Genomic DNA, 25034 nt, shown 5'->3' with positions numbered 1-25034 from the left:
TGATGTAGCTCCTCACTGGGTAACTTTCAGGGGGCAGCAGCACCGTGGCTGTGCACTTCAATGGGCCAGGAGCATCTCTGTGGCCCTGCTGCAATAGTCCACACCACGCAGCACCACGGGCTCAACCAGCAGCAGCTCAGCTCCAGCCACCTTGCTGGAAAGGCAGCACCTTCATAAGGGGAAACTGAGGCACGCAGGGCTGGGATGGTTTCAAGTGGTTCAGCCTGCAGCATAGAGCATCCCAGAACCATAGAATCATAGAACCACAAAGTGGCTTGGGTTAGAAGGGAGCTTAAAGCTCCTCCAGCTCCATCCCCTGCCACGGGCAGGGACCCCTTCCACTAGAGCAGCTTGCTCCAAGCCCCTGTGTCCAACCTGGCCTTGAACACTGCCAGGGATGGGGCAGCCACAGCTTCTCTGGGCACCCTGTGCCAGCGCCTCAGCATCATCAGAACATGGTGCTCTGTGGTGTGTATGGGGTCCCTGGGAGGTTTTGCAGTCTCCATCCTTGGAGATTTTTAAGCCCTGAATGAACCAAGCAGGGTCTGACCTTGTAGCTGAGCCTGTCTCAAGTGGCAAAGTGGCCTGAAGACCCCTCACAGTCCCTTCCACCATGAATTATCTTGTCATTGAGGGTGGAGGTATCAACCCAAACCATTCTATGATCCTGTGTTACATCTGCACATCATAGAACAGGTAGGGTTGGAAAGGACCTTAAGAACATCCAGTTCCAACCCCCTGCCATGGGCAAGGACACCTCACACTAAACCATGGCACCCAAGGCTTCATCCAACCTATCCTTGAACACCGCCAGGGATGGAGTATTCACAACCTCCCTGGGCAACACATTCCAGTGCCTCACCACCCTTACAGTAAAGAACTTCTTCCTTACATCACCCACTGGGGTTTCTCTGGGGCTTTTTCCACCTTGCTGCAGCCACCAGGGTAATTCTGATTTCTTTCCTTCCTGGAGCAGCTCAAAGCAGTGCAGTTTGCCAGGTTCTTGGTCTTTTATGCTCTTTTGGATACAGAGAATTCTTTGGGTTAAAAGTAGGACCACCCTGAGACAAGGAGCTGTGGTGGGATTGAACTGGGAAAAGGTGAAGCAGCTTGTGTGGAGGTGCAATAGCAATGCCCAGATTGATTAGTGATGATGCTGTCAATAAGGGGTTTCGAGGTAGCTGCTGGGCTCTCTAAGCTTTGTGCTTGCAGAAGGATGCTCTGGGGCAGTGGTGTGGTCCACAGCTGCTCTTCATCACCCTCAGCATCATCACTGCTGGGTGCTACAGCAAAGCACAGTGAATACAGATGGGGACTGTGTAGCACATACATAGGGGGTGTCCATTCCAGGAGCACCCCAGGGAGCAGAGGGAAGGAGGGCAAGGAGGAGGACACGGAGCCAATGCCATGTGCTCTGCGATGAAGGTTTCAGCCATTCTTTGCCATGATTCTGCCTCCTGCCACTTCCTGGTGGACAGGGATGGAGTGGGGGGACGTAATGGAGTGTGTCCCTTAGACACAGCTACCAACCGAGAAGGGAAACTGATAGGGAACAGGCAGGATTAGCCAGAGAAGGTGGAGCAGGCTGCACTATTCAGGCTTTGTGGGGAGAGAACAATGGGGCCTTTATTGAGAAGGGAGGTGACAGGCTGGCAGGCTGGCGGGGACAGTTCGGGGCACACAGTGTCCCTTGGCCAGCTCGGGGGACAGGGCATGGGATGTGGGATGGGACAGTTTGGTACTCAGTGTCCCCTCGTCAGCTCCAGGGTCAGGGAACTGGGACGTGGGATGGGACAGTCTGGTATCCAATGTGTCCCTTGGCACGCTGCGAGGACGGGAAAATGGGACGTAGAAAGCAGGATGGGACAAGTTGGTTCACGATATGGCCCTTGGCCAGCTCGGGAGACATGGAAGTGGGAAGTGGGATGTGGGATGGGATACCTGGTACCTAGTATATCCCTTGGCCTGCTGGGAGGGCAGTTAATGGGACGTAGGAAGTAGGATGGTACAGGGTGGTGCACAAAATGTCCCTTGGCCAGCTCAGGGAGCATGGAAACGAGACATGGGATGTAGGATGGGACAGTCTGGTACCCAGTGTGTCCCTTGGCCAGCTGGGCGGACAGGAAACTGGGATGGTGTAGTTTGATACCCAGCATGACTCTTGGCCAGGAAGCGAGACAAGGAGCAGGGACATGGGATGGGACAGGCTGGTACTCAGCATGTCCCTTAGCCACAGGTGGGGACATGGGGAAACTGGGATGCAACTGAGAGCGCATCGGGCTGGTTCTGGGGTCATAGGGACCCTCAGCTGAGAGCGAGGAGCATCCCATGCTGGGGACATCCCAAACCAAGTGCTGCCACCCACTCCAGACCTCAGCAGAGGGACCTTGGGGATGGAGAAAGCCACCACCTATGGCACAGGGACCCTGGGGACAGAGAAAGCCACCATCCTTGGCAGCACAACGAGCTCTCCATGTGAGCCGCCTGGGTCTTTTCATCCCATCCCTTTTGTTTCAGGCTCATTATGTAAATGGCTGATGCTCCCCCATAATGAGAAAGTAGTTTCCCAGAACACAAAAGGCTGTAATTATCTCATTAGCAGCAGAAAGGGAAAGGAAATGTTTCTGAGCCTCTTGCTTTTATTCCCCACAGCAGCCCAAGACAGCTCAGCCCCCAAAACGGGACTTGCTTGCCCCAAATCCTGACCCCCACACACAAATCCTGACCCCCAGACATGATGCTGCCACACATCCAGGAGAGAAAGGCAAAGGATGCTCCTCAAATAATAGCTACATAATGAGAGGGTTGGTGGCTTTGAACTGGGCCCAGATATCCAGAGGATGCTGCTGGTCCCTATGAGGACCCTTCAGTGCTCTCAGATGCTGGGACAGGAGGTGTTGCTGGGAAGTGGGGATCACAGAATGGTCCCCATCTTCCCAGTTGGATGTTCCTTTGCAGGACTCCCAAGGAGGGATTGTGGCACAGGTTCAGGATGGATTTCTGCAGTTGAATGCTTGCAACAGAATGCGATAGGAAATATCCTTGGGATACATGGAGGTTGTTCCCAGGAGAAGGTATCTAGGATGGCTTTGGTGCTGTTTTGCTCTCTGAGCTCATGCCTTCATCGCTTCTAGCTATATACCCAATCCTTGGGTAGTAGAGCTAAAAAGGTCCCTGCAATTACCCAGGCTGCAGGCAGGAGCTGACCCGTGCTGAGGGCTCCAAAACCCCTTTCTGGTGGGGTTTGCTCCTGCTCACACTCTGGTCTCAACCCTGATCCTCTCTTAGTCCTCAGTGACCTGGCTGGATGCTGCCAGCACAGCAACAAACCACTTGGTTTGGCTTGAATCGCTGGCACGTTTGTGAGCTGGATCAGGCCATGGAGAGAGCCGATGAGCAGCAGATCCAGGTGGGATCTCTCCTCCAGCAGGGGCTCAATGCAAAGCTGGTTACGGGCCATGAATCCTGCAGTTCCACAGGGAATTTGCCTGGCTCCAAGGGAAAAAATGCAGGGGTCTCTCAGACAGTAGGGTCTTGGGGAGAGAAAATACGTGTGTAGTTTAGAGTCTGCCCTTGCACTGAGGGCTTCATAGAACCACTGAGTGGTTTAGGTGGGAAGGGACCTTAAAGCTCATCCCATTCCAGCCCCTGCCACCTTCCACTAGAGCAGGTTGCTCCAAGCCCCAAGTGTCCAACCTGGCCTTGAACACTGCCTACTGTCTAGTTTAAATCTTTTTTTGATGGGAAGTTCATTAAAGAAGGACCAATTTCAGCTTCGAGGCATAACCCATTTCCCTCACTGGGGATAAAGAGGTCTGCATCCTAGGGAAGCAGCAGGAGTTATCCATTTGCCATCCTTCGGGTTTTGGCTCTGTGAAAAGCTTGTGGTTGAAAATGAGATGTGAGATGTGAAATGTGAGATTTACACGTTTCCACAGGCAGGTTCAAGTGCTTTTGTGCCATATTCCAGTGGTGGAGGAAAACCCGGCGGCCGCCAAGCCAGGATGTCAGAGTGGGGGGAAAGGAGTTGGAGGAGATGCAGAAGAGCCACAAGAAGCACTTGAGGGCTGGAAAAAAATGCCTGTGAGAGACAGGAAAGGTTCATTCTGTTCCCCTCTTCAGACCAAGCACATTGAGAAGGGTGCAGAAGGAGGTACTGGCACATTGGGGTAGGGTGGGAGGAGAGCAATAGTGTCTCTGCCTCTTAAATTGACCCTGGCAGAGATGCTCTTGGCCAGGTTGGGTCCAGCACATCTGTAAGGAGGTGACACCTGATGGCTCTTGACACACAGGAGGTAGAGCAGCAGCTGAATGATCTTTCTGGATGACGTGATGTGTGAGCAGAGGCTGAGGGCTGCTTGCTCGTACCTGGAGAAGAGGGATGTGACTGCAAGTTGCATCTTGGTGGGAAGACAAAACCGTTTGTGGAGGTGCATGGTGCACAACTAAGGCAAGCAGGGCATTCTGAGAAGAGAGGCAGGTCCATCTGACCTCCTGCACTGCAGCAGTCATCCCCTGTGCTACGTCCATCCACCCCAGCCTGGGCAGGGAGCAGGAGCTGGGCTCCCATAGACTCCTTTGGGTTGGAAAGGACCTTAAGATCATTCAGGTCCAACCCTCGCCATCACTGATGGAGGTGTCTTGTGGGAACACAGGGTGTCCGCACCAACCCAAGCAACAACCTTTGAGGTGCTGGAAGCTTTGCTGAGACTCAAACACCTCCCATGGATATGCTGGCAGAGTGTGACATCAGGTCTTGGGCTTCAGCAGTTGTTTTTTTCCAGGGCTTGTTAATGCTTCACCAGCCCCAGGTGGTTTTGTTCCCTACAGTCTTCTCACTGCTAACCCGTTACTGGCCTTCCCTTCCCTCAACCATAGAATAGTTTGGGTTGGAAGGGACCTTCAAAGCTCATCCAGTTCCAGCCCCTTGCTATGAGCAGGGACATCTTCAACTAGATGAGGTTGCCCAGAACCACATCCAGCCTGACCTTGAATGTCTCCAGGGATGGTGCATCCACCACCTCTCTGGGCAATCTGTGCCAGGGTTTTACCACCCTCACTATAAAAGCTTTATCTCCCTCTTTTAGTTTAGACTCATAGAATCATATGTTGAAATAGAATCATAGGTTGGAAAAGACCTTTAAGATCATCGAGTCCAACCGTTACCCCAGCACTGCCAAGGCCACCACTAAATCCTGTCACTGAGGGCCTCATCTACATGGGTTTTGAACACCTCTAGGGACGCTGATTCCACCACTTCCCTGGGCAGCCTTAATGGGTTTAAAACCATCAGCCCTCATCCTATCACAACAGTCACAGCAAACTTGTTTTCACCCTTTTACTCCATTTCTAACCTGCTCCACCACCCTAGGACGTCATGCCTTCTTACCTCCAGCTCTCTGGCAACAAACTGGGGAGCCACCAAAGCCCTGATGACAGCCCAGGTGCAGGTCCTGCCCGCAAAAACCCTCTCAACAACAACAGAAGAAGAGGAAAAAGGAAGGCAGGAAAGCAGCAGCATGTTTTCATTGTGTCAGTAATTGCTTACCCGTTAAACCAGGCACAAACAAACTCCACTCTTGAAGGTCAGGGACACTCCTGTTGCCACAATTGCTGGTGGGGAGGTGGAATCTTTGACCTTCAGATGCCTTTGCTGCCCATCCTGCCGGGAGCACATGCCTGGGCTGGTGTGTGTGCCAATGCACTGCCTTGCTTTGGGGCTGCGAGCACTGATTGATTCCCTTCTCGCATGGCACAGTGCCTAGGTATGTCTCCCAAAGGCCTTTGTTACTAGAGTGTTAACAATTAACCTACTCAGGCAGAAACAGAGCCAGGCCTTCCTAATCTGGGCTTGGTTAACCATTCACCTGCTTATCTGAAAGCAATTTTTCTCCTGCCTAACTGGAAGGTGCTTGCTAACTCACTTGGGTAAAGCAAGTGTGAAGATTCAGGAGCTGTTCTATAGATACTGTATTTACAATAGCACCTTGGGGTCCCCTGGAGCTTCAGGCATGGTAGGAAGAGGTGGCTATGAAGAGTGGACCCATCGCAGCCAGGGAAAAGGAGATTTCAGCCCAGGTTGTTTGCATCAGGCATAAGGATATTGCTGTCTCTAAGGCAGGGATGGTGGGGGAAGAACAAAGCGCCACTAAGGTGGGATGGGATGGGATGGGATAGGATAGGATAGGATAGGATAGGATAGGATAGGATAGGATAGGATAGGATAGGATAGGATAGGAAAGTTGTACAACACAGAGATGGTGGCGAGTTGCACTGCTGTGTGAAGTCCTGGTGTCCCCAGCCAGAGGGGAGACTGGTTGTACTGATGGAACATGTCACCTCTCCTAGGTAAGGTGCTTACCAAGAAGGGTGCTTTGGGTTGATCCAGGCAGACAAATAAACCCTTTTCAGCTTTTATTACCCCAGTAATGCTGGGAAGTGGGAAATGAGCTCAGTGTTTGTTCTGGAAGGGTTTCCTTCCCCTTTGTGTCTGCACAAAGTCCCTTCACTTGGGTTCCTGCTGTAAGCACGGGGCTCTGAGGAGCAGAGCTCAGCAAGGGCAGAGTGTTGGCTCTCGGATGTGGTGGCTGCTGTGATGGATGGACAGATGGATGTCACCTGGGAGTGATTTGGGTGGAGATTGCTCTCCTCGGGAGGCGGGATGCACCCAGTGTCTTCTCGAGAGCCTGGTGAGGATGAAGAGTGAGGTGGTCCCGGTGCCTCCTCACCGCTGCAGATGGGATGGAACATCTGGAAAGATAAAACACCTGGACAGGGCAGTGGCTGGCAGGTTGCTTCAATTCTTGCTTTGGTTTTCTGCCTGTCTGGAGCCTCTCAACCCCACTACGGGGAAGGAGAAGCCACTTTTGCCCCTCTGTTGTGACTTGGGGGTCTCTTTCCAGCCCAGTCCTGCTTGGAGGTGACTCCCATTTCCTTCTAAGGGATGGACTTGGGAGGGAAATGCTGGTAAAGATGAGCCACTTGCTTCCCTCAGCCCCCCTGTGCTGATGAACTGCCAGGCTCAGCATCCTTGTTTCATTGGGAATCATCCATAAACCCAATTTTAGCCCATGTTCCCATGGGAGGGAGGCTGTTACGAGATTTAAGGAGGAGAAATGTCCTGGGGAAGGTTTTAATCACGTATTCCTGCAAACAAGGAAGGAGAAAACCCCAACCTTCCATCCCTGCATCATTCCTTACCTCACTTCCTTACCTCCCTTACCTCCTTCTGGACTCAGAACTTGGATTTCACAGTTAACCTGAGGAACCACCACGGTAAAATTTGACTGGGAACCGGAGCTGGACAGGAGGTACAAAAGCAAGAGCTGTTCCTGAAGAAATGGCCCTTTTTGGCAAACAAAGCTGGACTGTCAGGGATCCGTTGGCACTTCTGGAATCTCCTTAATAACATGTTTGGAATGCTTGCCCGTATGCTCTGTTTATCAGATCCTGGGTTTACAGTAAACATAAGCCAACAGCTATTTTATTTCAGAATATTCTCTTGGATGATTCCCAGTTATAAGGGAAAAAAAAAATAGGAAAAGAAAACATGGGAAAAGGTCCATTTTTAGAGTCTGCCCCTATGGCGCAGCTTTGATCCCATAGCCCAAGAAGGCATCTGAAGCCTGCCCAGGTTTTGGGTTGCTGGCACTGAATGGGAACACTGGCTCAGCATCCTGGTGCACTTGGGACATGGGTTTAAGCAGAAGCCTCCTTGATATGGAAATCATTGTCTGAGAGCCAGGATGTCCACAAAGGCAAAGAAAGACCCTTGGTGAAGACCTCCAATGGAGATGCCATGGGGCTCCTTTCTCTGTCTCGTGTCTTGGAGGACATTGCCATGACTCTGCACAGCCTGTGGCTCTCACCCAGCTTAAGGGCATTTGTCTTCCCTGTCTCATAGCGCTTCTTGTTGTGTTGGTTGGGGTTTTTGGGGGAAAGGATCAAACATCCCAGTGATCTCATCCTGCCCTCAAACACTCGATGTAAATGTGCAGATGTCACTGTGGAATTTACCAAGCAAGAAAAAGGTAACTGGGATTTCTCCCTCCTCAGCTGAGCATGACCTCCACTGCGTGGAGGCCATGAGGCCACTGCTTTTCCTTTGTCTGGAGCTGAGACCTTCAGAACATCACTCCCGTAGTGGCTGATGTCCCATTAAAATAGGACACAGCCTATAAAGATCCCAACATCACTCAAAGGCTGCTTATTCCTAAATTAGCCTTCCCTTCACTAACAACATCTAAAGGCAGCATGGGTTGAAAGTAGCTTCAGATGGGTGTTCCTCATCCCTCCTCATCACTCTGAAGCCCAACCGAGTCTCCCAGGTGCCCAGCAGATTAATCCCTGGTGTCATGCACTCCTGAACTGTCTATGGTGGCGTGTTTTGGGAAGTCCCTTTAGGGTGCAATGGGGTTGTGAGTCCTGCTCAGTGTGTTCAAGAGAACATCCAAATGTCACACTCTGGGTGCATGCCCAGACCCAGACACCGGTGATGGAGGTTTTGGTACTTACGACTGATAACATTCACATTTGGCTGTGGTAGGTCCACAACGTGCAATGCTCATGTGGTATTTGTTTGCTGCTTGGTCATCAGACCTCAACCAGTGACACGCAGAGGTCTCTGTTGGGGGACAAAGCTGCAGGAAGGCCATTAGCAATGACTACAAAATGCTCACCACTGGGTGAACATCACTTCATGTGCCGGTGGTTCAGTGGGACAAGTCCCCTGGGGACCCTCCTTGTGTGGAGTGATGTGAAAGGGGATGGAGAAGGTTAAACCACAAAGCACATCCTCTGCTGCCTCACAGCTGCCCTATCCCTGTCCATGATGGAGCCCACCTTGTGTGTCAGACCATGGAGGCTCCTTCATGCCTCTCCATGAGTTCCGGTGGGATGATGGCTTTCACCAGAGCACCTCCTTAAACAGCTTTTCCCCTCTGTGACCCCTTCTGTACCCTGCTCTGCCCCAGCTCACTGTAGGTATCAGCTCTGTGTCCTCTCCTCCAGCTCAGCAGTCTGTCCACCAGCCCCATGACACATGGACCGTATTTCAGCCAGGGCAGCTCTCTATAAGATCAGGATGCTGGGAAAAGGGAGGAGGCTGCAGACCTCCAGAAATGCAGTGCAATAAAAGCCAAGCCAAGCAGCACAGCCCCTGCTTTAACCTTTATAATTCTTTTTCCATTCCATTATTAGTGCAAATAGCAAGAGCCCGCGAGACACCGCATCAGAGCTGAGCTCCAGACCTGGGCTAGCTCTCCAGGGAAATAACCCAGCTCTCCTGCTTTACTTGGGGAGGGCTGATTTAATATCCCTACCCCAAGAAGAAGGGAAACCCCACTGAAATGGGGTTTTCTCCAATTCCCCTACCTGATCGCCCTGTCTGAGCCCTCCTATCATTGAATGTTTCTCCAAAGGGCATTGATTTTGTTATCCATCTTTTACCCAGGAGGAAATCTGTACCTCCCACTATCCATAAATCTTGCTTTAGACCCTGCACAATGTTGACCTGCAAAGGGTATGGTAGATAAAAGGCATCTCTTTAACAGTCCTTTCCTTTCCCCTCCTCTCCCAGTGCCACTGACCTGTGCCTCCACCTCACCTCTACACTGCCATGGCCACTCTAGACACGCTGCCCGTTCTCAGTGACCCGACTTACCCCATCCCGGAGAACTTCCATAGTTTTTCTCCCCGGCCATCCCAACCCATCTCTCAGAGCACCATGGGCAGCGTGGGCAGCGGCGTCGCCAACGACCAGGAGTTTGCCATGAAGAGCGTGGGCACCCGGACGCAGAGCAGCAGCCGGCAGACGGAGGGCTCTCGCAATGGGTATTCCACACGGGACATCTCCAACCGCTACTCCGGCGAGGAGAAGACATACAAGACAGAGAAGGTCTCCAATTCCCTCTACATCAACGGCGACCTGCGCAAGAGTGAGAAGGTGAAGATGGACATCTGTGGGAACGTGACCACCAACAACGAGAAGAACATGCCGCCACCTCCCCAATACCGAGAGCCCAACAACCCACCAAAGATATTGCCAATCTCCGGCAAACTAGACCAGGTGAGAATTCCTACCTCCTGGAGCAGCCTGGTGACCGTGGCACACCTCCTAAAACACAGATCGGGAAGCCTTGGGCAATGGTGCAATCCTGGCAGCCTAATTCTTGCTATGTAGATGGCATCGCTTTTACCTAGCTAACTCTTACTGCTTTCAGGGGGAGTGTTAGTTCTTGAGGAGCCCAAGAGCATGATCACAAGTCTTCTACAGCTAATTTTCCAGCTCATTTAAGTGATTGGCTATTCCAACCTACCCGAGATGCTGTGCCTACCTCCCTGATTGATGAAGAGGGAGCTGAAGCAGGCTCTTTTTTCAGTAGGTCCAGCATCTGTGTCCCACTCTTGGGTTTTATGCCATTTATAGGCTGTATCCAACAGCCCACTGCTACCAAAAGTTGTTGCTTGAAAGCAACTATAATCCCAGTTCAAAATACCAATGCTCCTTGTGAGGGGCAAGTTAACAAGGCTTGAAACCTATTCCTATGGGCATTATTACCCATCCAAAACCAGTCTTTGTGGCTCATACTGGCTTCAGGAGCAAAAACCCCCTTGATGTTTGAGGAGCAAAGCCCCAGTGCCAGCAGTGGTTTATACAGCCTAATAACATGTGTTCTGGGGATGCTGCCTTGTACAGTATTATTTCTGCAGCATATGGTGGCCTTTCCTCCTGGGTTGTTAATCCACTGGTCCCTGTAGTCCATCTCTGTCCCGCATACCAGGTAACAGGGTTTTGGTCTCCAACCTTGCCTGCTCTCCAGGGCTCATTCTGTTTCTCCTAGAAGGCACTTTGCTGATCATTTTTGCTAATAAAAAGAGCTTCCTCTGGGTTAATTCCCACCTGAAACCCAGCCTGCAATAGAGGAGACTCAATCCCATTTTGAGGAAAATTTTGTTCACAGGGCAAGGAATGCGCAATGTCTTAAAATACTTCCTAAATCCTTTACATCTGTGATCCATTCTCCCCCCTGCATTGCTTATTCCCCTAGAAAACACATTTAGTTGAAGAGCAGCTTCAGCATGTTCCTTGTACAGCGTCACGGCTGGGGTCACAGTTCCTTCCTACTCCTGTCCAAGCATAAATAGGACATGATGTCCATAGAGGTGAGATATCACCACTGTCAGGAGGGAAACGTGATGCTCCTGGAGCAAAACAGCTAATCCAAGGGTTCAGTTCAGTTTTCAACTAAAGGACAATGCACTCTCAGGGCTAGAAGTGCTTCAAAATATAACCTGCCAAAATCAGAGTTGTTTTGATCAGGTCTGGTAAGCCAGTAACAGCCCTTCTTCTTGCAAACAGCACTAAGAGGACCCAAGGAAAAATCACACAGATTTGGGGTGAATCAAGGTGGTTGTTTCTCACTTGGGGTAAGGGAAGACAAAGTGTTGCCCTATAGGTGATAGCAGGTCCCTCATGTAAAATCCCAGACGGCTCCGGGTGTAATAAGGCTGAGCAATATGGAGATAGCCCATGCCATCTTAGCTCCATCACCCCCTTCCCGTGCCGATGTATCTCTTGTGTGTGTTGTTTCCAAGCTTCCTGCTGTGTTTGATGCGTGGTCCTTTTTCCTTTTTGCAGAGCAATGAGCCCTTAGTTAGACCCTCAGCCTTTAAACCAGTAGTTCCTAAAAACTTCCATTCCATGCAGAACCTCTGCCCGCCGCAGAGCAACGGGGTGACAGAGAACAGAAAGAGCTTGAACCATGCCAACAGCAATAGCCCGTCCGCACCCAAAAGTGGACTCGACAAGAGCAGCCTTAACAGGACTACAAACCAAGTGGGGGGCCTTTCGGATTCAGGCCGTAACTCATTGACAAGCTTGCCCACCTATGGGACAGGCTACAGCCAGCACGTGGGTCCAATGAGCGCCTCCACCAGCCACATCAACCGCATCGGTACAACCTACGTGGACAAGAACATCGTGGGATACAACGGGATATCTACCTCAGACAGTGGGCGGTCTTCGAGCAAGAGCACCTCTTCGTTCAACAGACTGAACCATCTCAATGAGACAATGCCTTTCCATTCGCCTTCCACGGACGATATCATCCAAGACTTGGAAGACCGGCTGTGGGAGAAGGAGCAGGAGGTGCTCCAGATGCGAAGGAACTTGGACAAAAGCGAGGCAGCCATCTTCCAAGTGTTTGAGGAGAAGCAGAAGATCTGGGAGAGGGAAATGGAGGACTTGAGGCAAAACTACGCCAACAAGTTGCAGCAGGTCTCCAAAAAGGCGCAGCGGGCTCAGCAAGCTTTGCAGCTCCAGATCTTCAAGCTCCAACAGGAGAAAAAAAAACTCCAGGATGACATGGGACAACTCCTGCAGCAACGAGAGGAACTGGAGAAGAAATTCGTGGCTTTCAAGAAGGAGCAGGCTGAGTTTCTCCCAAAGATTGAGGAGACCAAGTGGGAGGTAAGAGCCTTGCTGTAGCGGACCTTGAGTGAGGTTCTTGTTGAGTGGTGACACCCCGTTTGCCCTAAGTGGATCCCGCAGATAATGGGTATGGGTTGGTGGGCTCCATGTAACAGATGACACTTCAGTTACCTCCTCGTTTGTGTGACCGCAAAACTATAATTCTCAATTAAACGAAAATGAGCACAACTTCTGGTGCACACCTCCTGTGCTGGTCAATAATCTGGCTTCACACTCTGGTCACTCCACCCCGTGATACTTCAACCCAGTTTCAGTGAACACAGATCTTTCCATACAGGTATTTGTGCTACCACAAATGGGTTTAAGTCCATTTTAATTAAATTCTTCTAACACCTGCATTGGGGCAAACCTTGAAACTGCTTTGCAAATACTTGATCCTTTTTTACTTACGATATAAAGCAAGAGAGCCAAGAATGATGCCAACAGACAGTTTAGCTCACGCTTTCCATGATAACACTCTGTTTCCACTTGTTAATGAGTTTGTCTCTCCTAAAAGGATGAAAGGCGAATTCCTCTTTCTAGTTCTCCTTTTCTTACATGTTTTTCCTACTGTTTCTATTTTTAGGCCATCTGATGGAAGTCTGTTTGCACAGCCAGTGCTAACACACTTCTTTTTTCAGCTTGATCATGTGAAGAATTTTAATCCTTCCATGGACTGGCTAGAAACTTTAACTTTATTAAGGGTGCAGAGGCAAAGCGTAGCTCTAGAATCCAGAAGAGCCTATTCTGCTAATCCTGATGGAAAGTCAATGAAGCTGGGATTAAAGAGGCTCTGAAATGTGCTGTTTGCAGATGTTCAGCAGAGCTTATTAGAAGCTTGCTGGGAAATCTCTGCGTGTTACATCCCAGAACAAACAGGCTGCATTGTCCCATCTGATGCCTCCTTTGGCCAGTTGCTCTGCACAGGTCTTTTGTGTGTTCCAACAAGTTAAATCTGGAATGTTCTCTGCTTCACCAGTAAAACTATAGATGAGCTTTTGATTGTTTGCTTCACTGCTATAGTTCTGCCTGCACCAGCTAACCCAGTGATATGGATGTAAAAGACAGGGATCCAGCTTGTGGAGCAAGACACCTAAAATGTGTAGACACCTACACTTATTGATTCATTGACTTGCTCTCCAGGCTCCACGGGCTGTATTGCCTAGATCTCCACAGCACCCAAGAAGAGGCCTAAATTTAAGTGGTTTAATCTGTAAATTGGTTCCTATCCAAGCTGTTCTTCATCATGTATTTCTCTGCCTTTTGGGAAGAGCCAAGCCCATGGAGAGCACTTTCAGTGAATTGTGCAGATTTTAGCTAAGCAGTAACTACAGCACTCTAACTACAGTTAAACCAGCATGATACTGTTCTGCTGCTGCTGCTGCAAAGTGCTGATGTGGATGGAGGTACTCACAGAGTCAAGTCTGCATGGGCAACCACCACGACTGTCATCTCCAGGGGAAGGTACTGCCAGTAGGTAGTTGTAGGAGATTGTGGGTACATCTCCTAGCTCTTAGGCAGCTTGTAGTAAGCACCAGAGTGTCCTAATAGCTGAGCTTCAAGGTCTTGCTCAACATTATGCACCAAGCAAGCCCTCTATAGCAGAGAAAGGTGGAGGTTGCAATGAAGTCAATGGAGAGGAGTTTGTTTGAGGAACACTGATCCAACAGGATCAGAAAAGCAATCAATTTTGCAGGCACTGCAGGAGAGAGAAAAGGCCAAGTATTTCTTGTGTGACAACAGACAGGAGCTTCAGGATAGTTCACCCTGGTCTGGAGGTGGCTACCAAGTCTACTTCTAACTATGCTTATCCCCTGTGATCACTGGTGGTTCCTTGGTGTCGCTCCCCAGCCCAGGCTCCTGCCAGGACTCATGTAGGGACTGTTTGTCTCTGCAATTATCCACAGCAAACAGATCAGATCTGCCAGTGCAGAGCCCTGGAAACAATAGAGTTCATGGGAAAAGGAGGGCTTGGTCACTTCTTACGGTTCACTTCCAACACCTACAACTACTCATTAAACTGTCACCTTTGATGGACTACACAGGTGCAGAGGGGTTGTCACATTGAATGGTGACACCTACATCATGGAAATACACACTGCAGGGAGAGTATTTCCACTGGCTTTGTGTACCTTACCGCATGGTGAGTGGTGGGAGGTTCAGATTTGAATCTGAGCATCCAATACCCGAGGACAGTCCATGCTAGTCCCATTTCAGCAAGGGGGGGTTGTAGCTCTCTCCTTGATTGTTGGCAGAGGAGCTGTTGCTCTTCATGCCATGCCCCAGAAGAACTAAATAGCTACCAGTCTCTGGACTGTCCCCAGTGAAGTGAACCCTAATATTCACTCAACTGGCTTCTTTAGGAGCCTTTGGGAAGGAAAGCATCATAGGACAAGTAAGTAACATCTACTGCCTCTGCACCCTGTCCTACACTCCCTGTGCTTGGGGAGAGCCCAGGTGCTCTCTGGGTCTGTGATGTTTCTGTCTCAGGCTTGTTCAAGCTCCAGATCCCACTGAGGTGAGTGGGAAAACTCCATCTGAGAGCAAAGGGTTTGGGGGAAAGCACCACAAGCTTGTGGTTAGGTGAGTGAGATGAATGCAGGGAGGGAAGCATCAGTGCCCACTCACCACTGGTGAGGACCACAGCACTTAGCTTAGCTGCTTGGTCAGCTCCAGCTGGGAACAGAATCAGGCCCCTGAGAGACAGGAAGAAATCTCCCCCCAGATGTGGGGATAACCTCTATGTCTTTGGCATGGTCTGGGTCCTGGTGAAGGCTGGAACTCAGTCCTTGAGCAGCATCGCTGCCTGTCCTCTCCATTAACGTAGCCTCCTGCCAATGAAAGGTGACATAGATGCTTCATGGGCAGGGCAGGGGACAAGCAGCAGTGACACCTCCTCTCTGCCTTCCTCCTGCCTCATGGATGCTCTCCCCATAGGTGTGCCAGAAGGCAGGCGAGATCTCCTTGCTCAAGCAGCAGCTGAAGGACTCCCAAGCGGACGTCTCCCAGAAACTGAACGAGATCGTGGGACTGCGGACGCAGCTCAAGGAAGGTAAGAACTTCCTACGGGAGAAGGAGGAGCAGATCCTCACCCTGAAGGACTCCTACAGCTCCAAGAGCGTCAACCTGGAGATCTGCGAGAGCGAGCTGCAGCGCAAGATGAGCGAGGTGCAAGTGCTGAGGGAAAAACTGAACCACTGTGAGCTGGAGGTCTCCAGCCTGAAGCGGACTCTTGCCAGTGTGGGACCTCCGGGACCTTTTGGTGGGGATGCTGGGGAGAAGCTACGGGACCCGTTGGCTTGTGAGAGCGATGAAGCCAAGATGCAGCGGCAGAGCGAGGACAGCGTCAACACGCTGCGGAAGGAGGTGGAGCGGCTCCAGACGGAGCTGAAGCTGGAGCGGCAGCAGCGGGAGCAGCAAGTGATGGACTTTGAGGAGGAGCGGCGCACGTGGCAGGAGGAGAAGGAGAAAGTCATCAAGTACCAGAAGCAGCTGCAACTGAACTACGTGGAGATGTACCAGAAGAACCAGCTCCTGGAGCATAAAGTGAATGAGATGAACACAAAGGCCACCAGCCCCCCGCACACCGAGGAGAAGAAACCATGGACGCCCTCCAGACTGGAGCGAATAGAGTCCACCGAGATCTGAGGTGGCACCAAGACAACACGACCTGATTTCTGTATTGCTGTGCATGTGCTACCTACTCAAGCCAGTGATCTTCCGAAGGATAATACTCTACCGTAGGAGCGGTGTGAGCCTGCTCGCACCGAGCTCCACCACCCTTACTCTCTACTTCTGTGCTCCGTAGGTAAAATAACTGTGGATGTGCGTTGTTTTTCTATGGATAATGCTACATCTCCTTTGGGTTTCTTTCCTAGTACAGCTGGTGAGGGTCAGTTGGCTCTTTTGTAATCTGCCGTGACTGTTACTTCGCTAGAAGCTGCCATCCCCTCTCCTACAATTCACCCCTCTTCGGTTGGTGGTTTTGGAGGGTTGTAGTTGGTATCTTTGGGTTTCCCAAGCAGCAAAACAGTTCAAAGTGGCAGGTTTTAATCAGGGCATTTTTAGCCACATTGGCTAACGGAGCAAAGCTCTCGGGATCGTGAGCAAGCTCACTGGTCTGCAGCAAGTATCCTGTCTAGACGGTGGTCTTAGTGAAGTCAGTGCAGGGTTGGCCACTGACTTCAGTGAAACCAGACATATCTCTACCAGATGACTCCCTCTTGCCAGCCCATGGCTGCCATGGTTGCAAGAGGTCAGGACATCCTTGAGGAGCAGGATGAGCCTGTCCTAGTAACATAAGCCAACAAGGAATGATCACCCAGCGGGAGCCTCTTTGGAGGCTCAGCAGAGCTGTGTTTTCATTTCATTGTGCTTTCATCCTGCAGTTCCATTCTTCTCCTGGGTTGTGTCCCACTCTCAACCCTGGGAGAATAAATACCCTCCCACCTCTGCCGTGGTCCCCCTATTCCTACCATATACTCAAGCTGGCTACAGCAAGAAAGAAACTTGGAAATCCAAGCTAGTTTCCCCTCCCAAGAGCCCTCTTCCTTCCCAAAGTCAATGGAATCAAGGTTTGGGGGAGCCTCCAAACCTGTGGGATGTTTATGCAAACTGAAGCTTTAGCAATTTACCCCAAGAGTGGGCGATTGTGCTGCCCCATTCCCAAATGAGTGATGCTTTGGTGCACTCTCTTGGTCCAGGGTCTCCTTCAAAACCGCATCCAAGCCTCACTCAGGAGTTGCAGTGAGCAACATCAGCATCAGCACTAGATCACAACGGGGTGAGAGTTAGCCTTCAGTACAGCCATTTCAAGCAGCATCCCACAGCGATCCCAAGTGGTATCACACATTCCAGGGACAGGGATAACCCAGGCTTAGCTTAAGGAAATACTCAGCTACTAACTCTGAGCATAAAAGCAGTAATAAGAAGGGAAAATGCTTAAGATCACTCAAGTGCTTATGCCCTGGCAGAACAATAACCAAATCCTGTATGCAGTCACTGGGAATGTTGCGGGCATCAAAAACCAGTATTCAGCTGGAAAAGGTGGGCAAAGTGGGCCTGGTCCTCCCTTTCATGGACACTTTCTTACTATGATTCAGAGTGAAGAGATAAAACTTGGTGGGAAGTAGAGTTTGCACTGACTGGTCACAGGCCAAAGGAATTGCAGCTCTTTGCCCTAGGGAGCAGCTAGAAGAACAAAGGTAGAATTATCACTGGGACATCTTGGAATGTCTGTGAGGGGACTCCAGGGAGAGTTTGGCCAGATCACATTCCATGTGCACACCAAGGAAGAACCCCAGGGCATTGAGGAGCTTCCAAACAAAAGCCCTGAAGCGACACATTTCCCATGTTCCCTTCCCCAAAAGCTCCCCCTCTCCATCACCAGGTCTGAGCTTCGAGCTGTGGTGAGCTCCACAACAAAGCAAAGAGGCTGAGCAGGAGGGAGGAGACTTCAGTCAGTGCCATTAAGCACCAGCCAAGGCCAACAGTATTGCTGGGCAGGAGCTGCTGGTGGCTGGCAGCCATCCCTGGAGCTGTAGGAAATGGTGATGTATGATGAGGCCAGGGCATTTCAAGATCCCGGTTGATGGTACCTGTCTTTTCCCACCACTTCTGCCTTTGGAGCTGGCCTATCAGTTTGGGAAACAACAGGGCAACCCAGGCTAAGCCCCTCTTCCAGGACCAGCTCCATGCATAGGTCAGGTCTGACTCCTTAAGGGTGTGAAGAATGGTTCCTCCATGAGCCCTGCAGATGCTCCAGTGCTCTTGGACATCATCTGCACACCCTAATGAGGAAGGAGTGCAACTGACTGCTGGTACCACCCAGCAGCAGACTTGGCCATGCCAGAGGAGACACCCACATGTGCTGCACAAACTTACACACTCAGCCAGGCAAATCCTAGAGCTTCCCCCATTTCACACACTGGGCCTTCCAGATGGAGTCAAACATCCCACCATGTCAGGGTTGGAGATCTGCTGCCTTGTGTCACCTTGGCTTCCTGTGCTTCGCTTTCCACATCAGATAAACCCACGTTGTCTCCCTTCCCAAAGCAGTTGTGAGGCATCTGTGCTTGCAGCCCTTGAGCACAAAGAATAGCAAGAGGTTTAGACTCTGATGGTCATATGGTGCTTTTGAGGCCACCACATGAAAAGCAAACCTAACAGCAAGTGCCCTTACCATAAGAGGGGTCCAAGGACCTGAAGGGTCATTTCCACTTGTGCTCCTCCTGGCTCCACTGATGTTAAGGTTCATTTCCCTCTGACCATCACAGAAACCAGCATCTCAAGAACACCCAAAGTGGTTGAGTTTCAAGGATGTGCTATTGAGGAGGTGCCCACCACAATTCCCTGCTGTGTTAACACTCAAGGGATGGGCATCACCCTGTGGGACACCTCAGGAGAGCTCCTTCTCTCACAAGCAGGAGAAGCAGGGGCTTGCTTGGCCTTGCCACATCCCTGGATGCAGTCAGCAGCAGTGAGCCAAGCCCTCCAGCCTGCCAGCTTTGCTCCATCACCTTCTTCTTGCAGTGGTGCCAGGAATGAGAGTGTCACGATGGACCCAGTGAAACCTGGAGGCATAGGGGTTTGTCTGATTGCTGAATGGTGCTGAGCTGCCCGGGGACTCAATGGTCTCGCAGTGCATCCATCAGGAGCTTGCAGAGCTCCTTGGGATGGAGCAGGAGCAGCAAGGAGAGAATGGGTTTGAACTGAAACAGGGGAAGTTCAGGTTAGATCTAAGGAAGAAATTCTTTACTGGTGCTGAGGCGCTGGCACAGGGTGCCCAGAGAAGCTGTGGCTGCCCCATCCCTGGCAGTGTTAAAGGCCAGGTTGGACACAGGGGCTTGGAGCACCTCTTGTGGCACATCACCCACATGTGGGCAACTGGAGATGCTCTGGGATACCCAATACATGGGACTGCCCAATATTATTAAAGATCCATAGGAGAGACAGGCGGGATGACCTTGAGCACCTCTAATGGCACATCACCCACTGTGGGCAGCTGAGTCATGCTCCAGGCTTGAGCAAATAGAGGACACCAATCAGCTCCAGCACCTCCCATCCATAAGGGTTTGATCTAAGCAGGTTATCCTGATGCCAGGGAAGGTCTAAGCAGCCCCTGTTCCCCCTTGCTGCGAGCAGGGCTGCTCTGCTCCACCATCACGTCGAGGTGGGTTGCTGTCGCTCTCCGATGCCAAGCCCGCACTCCTGTCTCACCCCGGGGGTGAACGCCGCCACCGTCACACGTTGTTGTGCTTCACACAGTCCCACTTAGCTTCTGCCACCGTCTCGTGGCAGCACCATTCCTGCTGTCGCTGGCATCCTGCCGGGGCGAGATCACCTCCCGAGCTTCCGCGCTCGAGATAGGAATCAAGTTGTTGCTCTTATGCTGCTGCGTTCTATGGAGACAAGTGTACTTGGGTGTAAAGAACAGCCCAGCTCTCTATTTACAGTGAGTAAATGAAGAGCAAGGCAGTTCTCTGGCTTCTGTATTGCTGAATGGGATGCACAGTAGCAGCTGATGCTGTGTTTGAGCGCCGAGCGCTACGTGGAGGGTGCTCAGCACCTCCTGAGCTTTTACTGGCTGCAGTGGAAATAGGGGGGCTTAGCTTCTAGGAAGGCAATCTACTCGGGATAGACTCTACCAAAGCATCCTGGTGTCACTGTCCTGCTTTGATGCTTGCCTTCATCCTGAGCTGGGATTTGATTGTCCCCTGGTTAAAGCTGAAGTCCCCTCTGCCCATCCTTGTGTTGCACCAAGCCCCCTTGCAGACAGTGTCCCCTTGAGCCCTGTTGCCCATGGAAGGACCAACCCATCCCACTCCTGCCTCCTGCAGTGGCACTTTATGGCTTGCTCCCGAGCAGCATGACCAAAGATCTCCAGAAGGCATTGGGATTGCATGTGTGGAGCTGCCTCCAGGCTTTCTGGGGGGAAGGGGGATGAGGCTGGTGTGGGCTGGAAAGGGGGAATGAGAGCTGGCAAGGAACAGAAAGAGCTTGGATTTCCCTGCGTCCCACCTGGGAATGTTTGCAGGTCCATGTGCTAGGCAGAAGTTTCTGGGTGAGCTGATTGTCCCCAGTTGGTTACACCAGTACACTCCATGGCTGTGTCAACTAGCTGCATGCATTGCCCAAGGAGAGTACGGACACGGTGCTGTTTCCAGGGGGCAGAATGGATGCAATTCCCACTTTTTTTTCTTGAGAGGATGCATCCCAAGCCATTAAACTTGTCTTGAGGGCAACAGGTCTGCTCTGGTTTAGCAGCAGATGTTGCTCAGTGTGATTTGGCCAGGAACATGTGTATCCTAAGAGCTGGTGGTCCTGTTGGTTACCTCCTTGGTGACTTAACCCCAGGGCATCCTCAGCACCCTCCTTAACCAGGGAACCATCTCCTGAGGTGAAGGCACCAAGGTCTTTGCTTCTCCTGCTTTGGAGTGCTGAGGGCATCTCTGCCCACCTTAGCTCCCCGAAGGCTCCTGAACGTGGTCCCAGAGGGAGATCTGTGCTCTTCCAACCACAGCGCTCCTGTGGATGGATGCTGTGGTGGGTCTGGGCCTTGGGCAGATGCCTCTCCACCATGCCTCTGCTCCCATCTATGCTAAGCTCCTCCACTCCTGCCATGCCATGAAAGCCTGCTGATGTGCAGTGACAGCCCTCACTCTGTCCTGGATGGGAGCAGGTCCAACTTGCTGTTATTTTCACCCAACCCTTCTCTCCAAGCCTTGAAAGCCACTTTACAGGGTCACTTCCATCCGGACTCCTTGCTAAAGACCTGCTCATCATGTTGCCTCTGCCCTGCTACTCCTCTGCCCCAGCTCTCCTGCCTCCTTTTAGACCATCCTTACCACAGGAGCAGTCAGTGCCTCTCCCAGATACATCTGAACAAGCTGGAGCTGAAGGCAAAGCCCCCACTGATAATGGTGTGTCCCAACCGTGCCCTCAGAGCAGCCTTACAGAGCACTGATCCTCACGTCTTCTCTCAGTCATTCCCATGTCAGCTAAATCAGCTCTGCTTTACCTCCAAGATCAGTCTTGAAGGACACCCCTATGGCTTGGAAACCACTTGAGATCATTGCATGGGGCTTCACACCACCACAGCACCACAGCCAGCCAGCCAGCTCTGGGGCTTCCCTGGTCCTTCCTCCCTCTGGAAAGACAGGGATGCGAGGGGTGTATGAGCATCCCTGGTCTGCAGGGCCATGCAGCACCCGTGCTACTCAGTGTATCACATCCAGCTGTTTGCAGATGTTGGCTTCCCAACAGGATGTTCCATGTTGGCAACACCAGAAATGAGCTTTTGCATGTTCAGGATAAGCCTCCTCCCTGGTTCTCCCAATGAAGGGGATGGGCTGGAGCACGGGACAAGCTCTGGCACGCAGGGTTGTTGTTCCACGGATGTGTTTCCTCAGGCAGAAGGTCTCTGCTTTCTATCACAAAGCAATAGGTTTTTCTAGGGAGATTCTAAAGGGACTATTCCCAACTCTGATACCTGCAGGCAAACCAATGTTCCCTTGAATACCTTCATAGCTCTAGCCCTGGGCTCTCCTTGCGAAAGGGATTCAAAGTCCAATCTGGCTCCAAATAACCACCAATGGCTTGAGCTTGGTGGTCCCCATTCATCTGGGGAGCCCAAAGCTGCCCATATCCAGCAGGCCACCGGTCTGGGTCCGCAGGAGGTCCACCCCCTTCTGGTACCCATCCCATTACTGTCACTGGATCTTCTCTATCAGCTCATCCATATGGGAGCCGCTGGCGTGTCTGAGCTCAAGGAATCATATTTGGTGACAACCAGATGCCAGTGGGAGAGCATGGCATTGGCTCTGCCATTCCTAAGAGCCCTCTCGGATGAGAAGATCCCCTTTTTCCCCATGGATGACACTTGGGTTCCCTTCTGGAGGCTGAAGGGAGCAACACACACGCAGGCAGAGCTCCAGCACCGGTGCCAGAAGCGTTGCAGCAGCACCGGTGCAATGAAATGCTGCACAACCGACCAATGTGTCTATGCAGTCCCTTTCCACGCAGCGGCGTCCCCACAGAGCCCAGCCCGAGGGCTGGAGCTCCTCCAAGGTGTCTTCGTTTGCACTCCCTCGGACCTGGTAATCGCTGTGAGCCGAGAGGAAACCCTCTTGGTCTTTGCCTTGCCCCGGGCAGTACGCTAGTGAGGGTTTCCTCCTCCTAAACCGATGCACGTCGCTCAGTCGCCCCTCTTGTGCGTCCGTTCTCCAGCAGGTCAGTAGGTGTCCATCCCCAACACCCAGCTCCCTGATGGGAGGACATCAGGTTGGGCCAGCCGGGGTCCTCCCCACCCCGAGCAAGCCTGCTGTCTGATTTCACCAGCAATAAAAGCCCCACGGAGGAGCAGGCAGAGCTCTCCATTGCTGCTCCACCACCGGGTGAGCTGCAGGCTGCGTCTGTGTGTAGGACCTTCGGCATCAGACCCTTGGTCCGACTGTTTTGGACCTTCCCGAGTGTAAATTCAAGCCCAGCCTTGTGCTTTCTTTCCTCTTGTTCGTTTCTTGACGCCTTTGGTCTCTCTTTCTGCTCTTGACTGTGAATTCCAAACCAGAAGTGTTCTGATCTCTGTTACTGTTTCGTCTCCGCGTTGACTGTTGCTGGGTCTCCGAACTGCGTTTAATGAGACTTTGCAGAAAGAAATGAAGATAAAAACAATAAAAATATATAAATATATATATAGATATACTTTAAAAAAAGAAATGAAATATTTAAAAGAGATTCATAAAGTTGGGTGTCTTTCCTATCCACCGCTCACTTCCAAACACCGTTTGTCTTGACTTCGCCTCTGGCGTTTAACGGCAAGAGGTCGATACAGAAAAGGGATCAAAACGCAGCGTTCCGGGGTATTTTTTGTACAGCAAAAGTGTATCTGTTTTTGGGAATTCTCGTGAAAAACACCCCCTTCCATCTCCCCATCTACTGCTGGTCTGTTGTATGTTTCCATTGGGTTCTCAAGGTGTGAAGAGCTACTGCCTTTGCGATTTTCTACGGTGAATATCTATCTGTACAGAGGTATGTATATATATATATATATATGCAGATCTATATGTATACGTATCTCTCCTCTCTCCACCTGACTGTGAAGGATTTTTACTGGGCAAAATAAACTGGAGAAAGGCCCCATTTTAAAAAGCTCCCTGTGGCTGCTCTGATTGTGTTGTGGGTGGGAGAAGGGATGAGATCCACAGGGATTTCGGGAAGGATGGGCAGCCAGGCTGGGGGACTGCAGGGAAAAGCTCACCTGGGACATAGCAGCACCCTCCAGGTCACAGCTTCATCAAAGCTCCTGCTCCAGAAGGCGAAGAGGAGGGGAGAGCTGGAGGTGATCTGGGATGGATGGGATGTTGCCCGGTCCTGCTTTCTCCCATGGTAAAAGGGCTGCTCGGGCTCTTCAAGCACTTTAAGAACAAGCACCATGAGGCCATGGTGGTGGCCACAAGGCTGGACAAGGTGTCTGTGTTTGAGATCTCACCTCACCCCACAGCTCAGATCGCCGTGGGTGAGTCTGGAGCTGCTGGGGGTGACCCAGGGCTGACTGAGAAAGACACAGGCTTTCCATCGGTCCCACAGCCAACGTCCAAGACTTCCCAACATTGAATCCCAGAGTGGTTTGGGTTGGAAGGGACCTTAAAGCTCCTCCAGCTCCAACCCCTGCCACGGGCAGGGACCCCTTCCAGTGGAGCAGCTTGCTCCAAGCCCCTGTGTCCAACCTGGCCTTGAACACTGCCAGGGATGGGGCAGCCACAGCTTCTCTGGGCACCCTGTGCCAGCGCCTCAGCACCCTCATAGGTAAGAATTCCTTCCTTATGTCCAACCTGGACTTGCCCTGTTTCAGTTTGAACCCATCACCCCTTGTCCTATCACTGCAGTCCCTGATGAAGAGTCCCTCCCCAGCATCCTTTTAGGCCCGTTCAGACACTGGAAGCTTCTCCAAGCTCTCCATGCAGCTTCTCTTCTGCAGGCTGAGCAGCCCCAATGTTCTCAGCCTGTCTCCATCCAGGAGATGCTCCAGCCCCTGAGCATCCTCGTGGCCTCCTCCGTATGAAGGTAACTGACTTGCTTCCAGACCTACCACCCCTGGCTCCCAAGCCATGCTCAGACCTGAGGGACATCCAGGTAAGGACACGCTGGGAATGCCAAGACCCAAGTGGTGATGCCAGGCACAGCCCTGGACCCAGCTGCAGTGGTGGGAACCCCACACAAGCCAATTCCCCTTCCCTCTTGTGCTTGGGGCAGCCCCATCTCCCACTGCAGCATCTCTCTGGGCTTCCCTGGCTTTGGGATTCAGAGGCTGCCACCCAAACCCTCTGCCAGGCTGCGAGGCTGGGAAGGGAGAGGGATTGAGGGAGCTGCCATCCAGGCTGCAGGGAACGGGGCAGCGAGGTGTGGGATGTTCACTGACGGGCATCCCAGCGCCGGGTTGGAGAACAGGGCTGATTCCCAGCATGAAGGGGTGGGAAACACAAGCAGTTGAAACGCATCAGATCCCTGTTGGATCCCCCAGGGGCTGGGATGGGGAGGAGGATGCTGCCAGGGAGGTGGTTTTGGA

At 51.7% G+C, this 25034-nt stretch overlaps 1 protein-coding gene across 3 annotated transcripts in view; it reads left to right on the top strand.

Annotated features, from left to right (window-relative positions):
- Positions 1 to 16922, top strand: part of LZTS3 (leucine zipper tumor suppressor family member 3) — a 43990-nt gene extending 27068 nt beyond the window's left edge. For 2 of the 3 annotated variants that reach the window (XM_061440975.1, XM_061440974.1), the window contains exons 2-4: positions 9578 to 10066; positions 11639 to 12469; positions 15407 to 16922. In XM_061440975.1, coding sequence (XP_061296959.1) covers positions 9617 to 10066; positions 11639 to 12469; positions 15407 to 16117 — 1992 coding nt within the window. In that variant the 5' untranslated portion in view covers positions 9578 to 9616 and the 3' untranslated portion in view covers positions 16118 to 16922. The remainder of the gene's footprint in view (positions 1 to 9577; positions 10067 to 11638; positions 12470 to 15406) is intronic. The other variant, XM_061440976.1, reaches the window with a different exon arrangement.
- Positions 16923 to 25034: the final 8112 nt, after the last annotated feature.

This window comes from Pezoporus flaviventris, unplaced genomic scaffold (genome assembly GCF_033815535.1).
Source record: "Pezoporus flaviventris isolate CSIRO_AGI_PZ_B2104156 unplaced genomic scaffold, CSIRO_AGI_Pfla_v1 ptg000188l, whole genome shotgun sequence".
Taxonomy (NCBI): domain Eukaryota; kingdom Metazoa; phylum Chordata; class Aves; order Psittaciformes; family Psittacidae; genus Pezoporus; species Pezoporus flaviventris.
This window is presented reverse-complemented; position numbering and strand designations above follow the sequence as displayed.